We start from the raw sequence: 9,038 nt of genomic DNA, 5'->3' as shown, positions 1-9,038 counted from the left end.
CTGTAACACCGATACACCCCACATACTGCACTGTAACACCGATTTACCCAACACTTCACAGGAGGCTCCCAAGCACTGAGGATGTCACCTAGACAGGGGACGAAACGTTTGCAACAAAAACTTCCAGCTCAGCGAACAGAACCACAGCAGGATTAACTAAAGCCCAAAAGTACAGTACCCCATTGCTTCCTCATGCCCTTTCACCCATCCTCATGTCATGAATGAAAAAAAATGTAGCGTCTGACCAGACGTGAGTGCATCCCATATGTTGTACCACCGAGTAAGTCTTTTTGAAGAGCAGTCCGTATTGTAATGTTGATAACACAGCAGCCAACCTTCACTCAACAAAATCGGCAAATTGAAGTGTGATAAAGAGCAGATAATTTGTTTTTAATCACCAAAGGTAGTTGCTCAATGTCAATACTGACAAGAGCTGCAGTGAGAAATTCCATCTGTTCTTATTTGGAATAGGACACGTGTTCTTTTCCGTCCACCTTACAGGGCAAATAGTACTCAAACAGTGCAATTCTGAGAGGGTAGTGCTCTCTTGGCACTGCACTGGGGTGTCTGCCTAGATATTTACTTCAAGATTCTCGAATTGGTCTTGAACCCAAAATTTCTGACAAGAGTCCAACTGAGCGCAGCTGACACACAAACCACATTGTTTCTATTTAAGTCCTTTCTTAATGGGTTTTGACTTGGCTTAACAGCGGTTAGTTGCTAAATATCATCTCAAATGAGAGTGTTCTAACACCTCTGTGCTGAAAATCAGCTCTGTAGAGCACACTTCTGACAACAGGGTCAAAACCACAGCAGCACACAAGGGCAATGCCAAGAAGATAAAGCCAGAGCCCGAACATAACTGTCGATGATATCTCTATCCAGGAAGAGGCTTCTGAGCCCACACAAGACTTTCCACCCAAAGTAACCGATGAAGTCATGAAGAAAGAAAAGGACCACACAACAATGATTGGTCAATGCACGGAGTGTGTTGCAAAAAGAGTTCCACTTCATGGAGGCAAAGAAGGGAGGGTGAGGCAGAACCTGCCTTTAGTAACAGTCAGCCATCTGACAATGTCTGGTCACTAATTATTAATGTTACCACTGAATTAGGAGTGTACCACTTCCCTACTGTGTTCTCGCTCTCTCACTCTCTCTCACACACACACACACACACACACACACACACACGTAGAGGCACCTTGATTATCTGAATAAAATGGGCAGGCACTATTTTGTTCAGATAATTGATTATTCGGTGAATTGATTTAATGCCTCTCCTCTGGGGCTCAGCACACCCCGCGCAGCAGCACAGCACGTGTGAGCCCCACCCCCAACCCCGTCCAACACCGCCCCCAACCTCTGTCCACCCAACCCCCCCCCCCACAACAGCCTCCTTTGCCCTGTAACGGACAATGTTAGAGAGAATATCTGAGGAAGGGGGGGGGGGGGGTTTAGGGTTCACCCCTATGCAGAACTCCAGAGAAAGTGTGGGGTGAGAGAGAGAGAAAGGGGGGGAGGGGGGGGAGGGTCAGTTATTTGGAGACGGTGCCTGGGCTCCCATTGATGTCCAGCACTGTTCTTGGCAGCGTTTCACAGTGACAAAAGACATGATCAGGGTTGAAACTGCCCTTTGATGTAATGTGTCTATCGGGACCTCGAGATCTCCTTCAGATAATCTCATATTCAGATAATTGACTTTCGGATAATCGACGTTCCTCTGTAATTCAGTATTAGAAACAGGTTCTGTTCACCTCCGCATACACAAAAACTCCTGTTCAGTGCATCATATTTAGGAAATTCTCTTCACTCCTTTCTGTCAGAGAGACTGTAACTGCAGTTCACTATAATATAAATGGAAACTGCTGATTTCAGTAATATAGTCAGAACTGGTCTTCTCTAAAATGTTATCGTGGACTGCTGTTCTCCACAGTAACTACAGGGACTGCTGTTATCTACAATTAACAAATAAAGCTCTAGTTTATTGCAAACAAAACTTACTCAACCAAAGGTGTAAAGATTAACAAAATACATACAACTGTCTTTTTTGAAAACTAACCCTCACAGACCTCACACACTCACCTCCCCCACAAAATTGGGGGAAAAAATATACTCGGCAGAATGTTATCTTAGAAGTCTGAGCATGGACTTACACTCAAAAATAAATATTTACTGATTAGCGTGAAGATTGATCTGCAGCTCCAGTCACTTTGCACACAAGCTGTTGGCAAGGCAATGTCGTCCTGGATCAGTTCTAGCTAACTTCACTTTGTTGGAGACAGTGGTGTAAATTTCAAATTCATCTCTAGGAATTCTGCACTTGTGGCAAGGAGATCTTCCAGATGGATTTGCAGAGGAAGAGAAAGAAGGCAGAGTCTTTGCTCCGGAGCCATGGTATCTCAGATTCTCTGTGCCCCAATCTAATATCTTTTTCTCAACGACAGATTAGGTACGCACCTTGTGGCGAGTTTAGTGACAGACTCCCAGTAAGGAGCTTACTGACTCAGGCTGAAGACAGGCAGATGACTGGAGGAAGCCTCCCTGTAGTTACACTGAAGGCAGAGGAAGTTGTGGGGGTGGGGGGATGCTGACAACATCTCCATTAACTATTCCAGCCCGCCAACCCATTGATAAACAGATACCAGAGAGTCACACGTCACCTGAGTGGAAACATGCTCCCTCCACAATGATGGTCCGGTCACGCTGGCCACAGTTTACCTCAATGAACTGCTCAGAGGGCGCTTTCAACTGGAGGAGCCCTTATGACCTCCCTCCTACATTGGCAGTGCCAAGCTTCTGCCTGGGGATACAGTCACCCAGAGCACCTCAATGGTCATTCCATCTACAAAGGCACCCCTGACTCCCACCTGGACAGGCTCCCCCAAGGTAACAGGTTAGTTGCCCTTCACCCCCGCGGTCAGGCAATCTGCAGAAGCAAGCAGAGGGCAGCTATTCCACCAGGAAACACCAGCAGTGAGACTCATTACTGCAGGGCCTCACTCCCAATGCTACTGGGGAAACTATCTCAGTGGCAGGCTTAGAAATCAGCCTTCGCTCACCCTTGGTTCTGGGTCCCACTCCAGGATCTTAACTGACAATTGACACTCCAGTGCAGCACCGAGAGAGCGCTGGGCCACACCTTTCAGCTCGGAATTAAGTTGTGGCCCTTTGCAGGTGAATGTAAAAGACCCTGGGGTGTTAGTGGAGAAAGAACAGGGTATTTTTTCCCATTGCTATGTTCCATATTGATGTCTCAATCCACATTACTACAAAGAGTATAGCTGCTCACTCATTTCATTCTTGCTGCTATGCAAGAATTGACTATCATGTTTTTTTACCATCACAACAGTTCAGATGTACACCAAAGTCTGCAGAGACAATCTCACTATATTATCAGAGGGAACGCCACAGGTTTTGCTTGAAATAGAGAGCATCCTTTTCTGTTCATCCGAGATTGGCACTACATCCATAAAAATCTACTCCCTCCACCAGCGACACTCAGTAGCAGTTGTGTGTGCCCACTACAGGATGCACAGCAGACATTCGTGAAGCCTCCTCAGACAGTAAACCCACAAACACTCCCATCTCAAAGGAAGGCAACTTCACCAGTTGCAAGTTCTCTTCCAAACCACTCACCATTCTGACTTGGAAATATATCATTGTTCCTTCAGTGGTCACTGGGCCGAAATCCTGGAATTCTCTCCCTATGGCATTGTGGGTCAACCTACGGCAATTGGACTGCAGTGGTTCAAGAATGCAGCTCACCTCATCACCGTCTCAAGGGTTGTTCCAGCAGCGGTTTGACCCAGTGATACCCACATTCTATGAATGAATAGGAGAAAGGCAGAAGGTGGGGCCTGGGTTCAAGGCTGGAAAGCTGTTTCAGGAGACAAGCACTCCTCCATAAGGGCCGGACTGGAGTGTTAGCCTGGATCATTAGCCTGCATTATCTCAAGTATCTGAAGTAGGGTATGGAACCCACACTCTCCAATTGCCCCTTTCAGAGGCAAGGGTCAGGTCTTAAAGACGAGGTAGTGGGCCAGCTGAACTGGCATGTTCCTGTTGGAAGTGCAACATTGCTGACCCTTACATGGTGAATATACACTGAACATTTGTGTTTCCTTATATTCCTCATGGAGCACCGTGTGTATGGAGATGTTTTAAGATGCAGGCCAGATGAATACTTGGATGATGTAGGTACCATGCACTGCCTGCCCTGTAGTTAAAACGGAACATGTGGAAATTCAATAATAACTCAGACATGACAGCTAGGGAAGTTCAATGGGATTGACTGAAGCAAACAAGTTCGATAGGTTCTTGTGGTTTTCAAGCAGTGGAGTCCTAGAGGGGAAACACAGATCCGGTGGCGATAAAGATCTACGTAGTTGTCAGCTACATGCTTCTTATCTCTCCTTGGTGAGCTAGCATTCTACAAACCAGCCAATCAGAGAAACAGACTGGAAGCTGCAGTACAAAAACAGAAGTGTTGGTCGTCTGTTGTTTGCATGTATGTGAGAGAGAGGGGGTGGTCACAGACACATGAGGCTAAACCATTTGTGACTGCTGCTTCACATCTCATTAGCTGTGTAAGGGATGCAAACTGTATAGTCCAGTCAGTCTCGAAACACACTGCAAACTCAAGCGACTTAGGGCCAAGGAGTAAATGGTAGGGCTTGCTGAGCTGGATTGAGACATGTAGCGTTTGCAGCCTGACACTTATTGACAATCATAACCCATCTTGTTGATGTGCCTTGCAGCCTAACTGCTCACTGTGCAAATCCTGGTCTGGCTTCTCACTATAGCCCAGTCTAACTGGTCACTGGTCTGCCCTGGTCCAGTAATTCACTGGGCTGGTCCAAGTTCAACAACAAGAACAATACACACTTACCCCACTTGCAATGTTGTAAAACCGCCCAAGACACTCTACAGGGCTGTAAATCAAAACAAAACTGGCCCTGAGGCTCATTACACCGTCTGACCAACAGCTTGGTAAAAGATAGTTTTGACGCCATGTTCTCAATGAGGAAAGGTAGAGATTTGAAAATTGTTTAAGAAGGGAATCACTTACAGACTTGGTAAACGAAGGCCCAGTCACCCACAGCCCAGAGACAAAAACCAGGGGATACTCAAGTATTTAGAACGAGAGCTACACGGAGATCCCAGAGTGCTGCAGTCAGAGCAGGTTTTAGACTCAGGGAGCTGTGGAGCCCCAGAGCAAATAGAGAAGAATATAGATCACGGGTAAACTGGGGCCCTCAGACTTTTGTTATTCATTCACGGGATGAGGGCATCTCTGACCAGGCGAGTATTTATTGCCCATTTCTAATTGCACAGAGGGCAGTTAAGAGTCAACCACACTGCTGTGGGTCTGGAGTCACATGTAGACAAGACCAGGCAAGGATGGCAGTTTCCTTCCCTAAATGACATTAGTGAGCCAGATCGGTTTTTACAAGAATCGACAATTAATTTCATGAGTTATCAGACTCTTCATTGCAGATTTCTTTTAATTGAACTCAAATTCCACCAGATGTTGTGGTGGGATTTGAACCCCAGAACATTACCTGGATCTCTGCAGGAACAGCCCAACAATAATATCATTGTCTGCCCTAGTACCAGAGAGAACAGAAGTTTAGACAAGTGCAAGTTTAGGAAGTTTTACAATGGGAGAAGAACACTGGAACAATCAATTTTCAATGGTCCATTCAAATTGGTCATCACACTGTATGTGAAGAATGAAAGAGAGTATGCGGATACGGCTGTCACCATTATGAAGCAGCAGAGGCTGAAGATTTTGTCTGCACTATGAACCTTAACCTTTCACCTCCATTTGTTGATAAATAACATGCCTTGTGCTTGGCTGAGCACAAAGTGAGGTGCGGTCTTCTCCTGAATCAGCAAACCTTCACACTTCCTACAGTACAACAGCCACTGTACTTTAAAAGCACTCCTGTGCCTGTAAAGGACTAGGATAGGTGGGATACAAATACAGATCCTTGTGCTACGATGGCCACTTCCAGGTCATCAGTGACACCAATGTGGATTTCATAAAAGGTTATCACTTACCTTGTTCCCATTTTACAGTCCATGACGCAGGGGCTGTCAAACTCAGCCAACAGGTCATCCAGCTGAATATACCACTCTCCATCTTCATGTGTAATGCCATAGTAATGGGGCACAAAGGGAGCTAGCGAATCAGTTTTCAGTTGCTCAAAGCACAGCTTCTCATTTTCACAGTACTTCTTCAGGATCCGCCCACCATTGCCAGCCTTGAAACTCCCTAAGTGACAAGAAGAACACCGCGCCATTGTAACATGTGTGTACACAGAGTTATAGGATCATACAGCATGAAAACAGACCCTTCGGTCCACCATGTCCATGCTGAGCAACAAACACTAAACAACACCCACCCCATTCATCTTCACTTGGTCCACTGCCTACTGTGCCCTGGCATTTTAATTATTCATCCTTAAACGTTGCAACAGTATTTGTCTCCATCACCCTCTGGGTGAAAAATATTTTCCTCAGATCCACTTGGTCCTCAGCTTAAGCCTATGCTATCCAGTCTTAGACATGTATGTCCTGAGAAAGAGATTCTCACGGTGGACGATTTTGAGATATATAAGATAAGCAGAGGGTTAGATCGGGTGGACAGTGAGAGCCTTTTTCCTCAGATGGTGATGGATAGCAAGAGGGGGCATCGCTTCAAATTGAGGGATGGTAGATATAGGACAGATGTCAGAGGTAGTTTCTTTACTCAGAGAGTAGTAAGGGTGTGGAACGCACTGTCTGCAACAGTAGTGGACTCGCCAACTTTACAGGTATATGGACAAGAATGGAATAGTGTAGGTTAGATGGGCTCAGATTGGTTTCACAGGGGGGGCGCAACATCAAGGTCGAAAGACCCGCACTGCGCTGGAATGTTCTATGCACTCTGTCTATGCCTCTCAAAATTTTGTATACCTCAATCAGATCTCCCCAGCTTCCTTTGCTCCAAGGAACGCAAACCCAGCCTACCCAGTCTCTCCTCATAACTGAGACTTTTCATCCCAGGCTACATCCTGGTGAATCTCCTCCAAATCCGACCAATAGTGCAGTGACCAGAACTGCATGCAGTTACCTGGGCAATATTTCATACAGTTGTAACAAGACTTCCTTGCTCCTATAGTCTATTCCCTGGCGAATGAAGGCAAGCATCCCATATGCCTTGTTCACCACCCTGTGCTGACACTTTCAGGCATCAGTGGAAGGATTCTGGGTAATCCAAGATGGAGGACAGAAATAATTGTGGCTGGAAAAGCTGCTCCTTTTTTGAGGTATTTTAGGTGTTGGAGGTGATTTCCTCGAATTCCAGGAACAGCAATTACTGTTTTATATGCTGTTGCATTCTTTCACAACTTTGGGGCAAAAAAAGTCAAAACAAGAGCACTTTTAAAAGGAGGAAAGACAGACAAAGGCATCGAACACATGGTCAGGAGGGAGGGAGAGAGAGAAAGAAACAAACATTGCTAACGGACACATCAGTGAATTTGCACAGTTACTGCCTTTGCTGTTTGAGTCCATGTATCTCTGGAGATCAGAGTGCATCTAGAAAAAATTAATAAACAGCAAAATTCACAGCTGACCTTGGAGGAACCTGTGTGGGACAGCGCACAGCACAGGAACAGATAAGCATATAGTTTTCAACATGTAACCTTGCTATAAGTCTGCAGTACTGAATAGAGTGGATTCTTTCTTGATTATATGTTTTATTGAAATCTGTCTGTTGATTAAATTTTAAAAATATAAACCATAAGTACTAAAATAGCCTGGAGCACTGATTTTTAGATCAAAAAGACGGGGACATTTTCTGGGTCTGTTGATCATGAAGGAGCAAATTGGCCTTTAGTAGACTGATATGCTCTTCCTGTCAGATGTGAGAATTTAGGGAGAGTTTCCACGTTACTGTTGATTATGTCTGCAGAAGGTGTGTTTGGTTGTGAATTCTTTTGGATTGCATTGATCAGTTGTAGCGACAGTTAGAGGCAATGAGGAATTTTCAAGAGCTAGGGGGTGTGATAGATGTCAGCTGTAGGGAGGCAGAAAAGCCACAGATACAGTCAGGTAGATGTGTTAACTCCAGGAAAAGCAGGAGGGGTAGGCAGGTAGTGCAGGAGTCTTCTGAGGCTATCCGCATCTCAAACAAGTATGCAGTTTTGGAAAATATTAGGGGTGGTGGACTCTCTGGGGAATGTAACACAAACAGCCAAATTTCTGGTATCGAGACAGGCTCTAATGCAATGAGGGATATGTTGTGTTCCAAGCGATCGATTGTGACAGGGGACTGTCTAGTCAGAGGCACAGACAGAAGTTTCTGTGGCTAGGAGTGAAAAATCAGAATGGTGTGTTGCCTCCCTGATCCCAGGATCAAGGATGTCTCAGATAGAGTGCAGAATGTTCTCAAGGGGCAGATGGACCAGCATGAGGTCATTGTACACATTGGAACTAACAACATAGGAAGGGAAAAGGATGAGATTCTGACGGGAGAATATAGAAAGTTAGGCAGGAATTTAAAAATGACGTCCTCGAGGATAGTAATATCTGGATTACTCCTGGTGCTACGAGCTAGTGAGGGTAGGAAAAGAAGGATAGAGCAGCTGTATGTGTGGCTGAGGAGCTGGTGTACGGGAGAAGGATTCACATTTTTGAATCATTGGAATCTCTTCTGGGGTAGAAATGACCTGTACAAGAAGGACGGGTTGCACCTGAATTGGAAGGGGCCTAATATACTGGCAGGAGATTTACTAGAGCTGCTTGGGAGGGTTCAAACTTGTAAGGAGGTGGGACCCAAGGAAACAGTGAGGAAAGAGATCAATCTGAGACTGGTACAATTGGGAAAGGGAGCGAATCAAACAGTCAGGGCAGGCAGGGACAAAGCAGAGAACAAGGTAGGACTGATAAATTAAACTGCATTTATTTCAATGCAAGGGACCTAACAGGGAAGGCAGATGAACTCAGGGCATGGTTAGGAACATGGGACTGGGATATCATAGCAATTATAG

General features: G+C 45.5%; 1 protein-coding gene across 1 annotated transcript in view; it reads right to left on the bottom strand.

The window, feature by feature from the left end:
- LOC122554013 (inositol-trisphosphate 3-kinase A-like) overlaps positions 1-9,038 on the bottom strand; it is a 75,909-nt gene that overhangs the window by 10,179 nt on the left and 56,692 nt on the right. Inside the window, exons 3-4 of the mRNA XM_043698498.1 lie at positions 6,064-6,277; positions 5,562-5,606 (exon numbers count right to left, since the gene is read on the bottom strand). Of these exons, the coding sequence (XP_043554433.1) occupies positions 5,562-5,606; positions 6,064-6,277 (259 nt within the window). The remainder of the gene's footprint in view (positions 1-5,561; positions 5,607-6,063; positions 6,278-9,038) is intronic.

The sequence above is a fragment of the Chiloscyllium plagiosum genome, chromosome 10, assembly GCF_004010195.1.
Source record: "Chiloscyllium plagiosum isolate BGI_BamShark_2017 chromosome 10, ASM401019v2, whole genome shotgun sequence".
Taxonomy (NCBI): domain Eukaryota; kingdom Metazoa; phylum Chordata; class Chondrichthyes; order Orectolobiformes; family Hemiscylliidae; genus Chiloscyllium; species Chiloscyllium plagiosum.
This window is presented reverse-complemented; position numbering and strand designations above follow the sequence as displayed.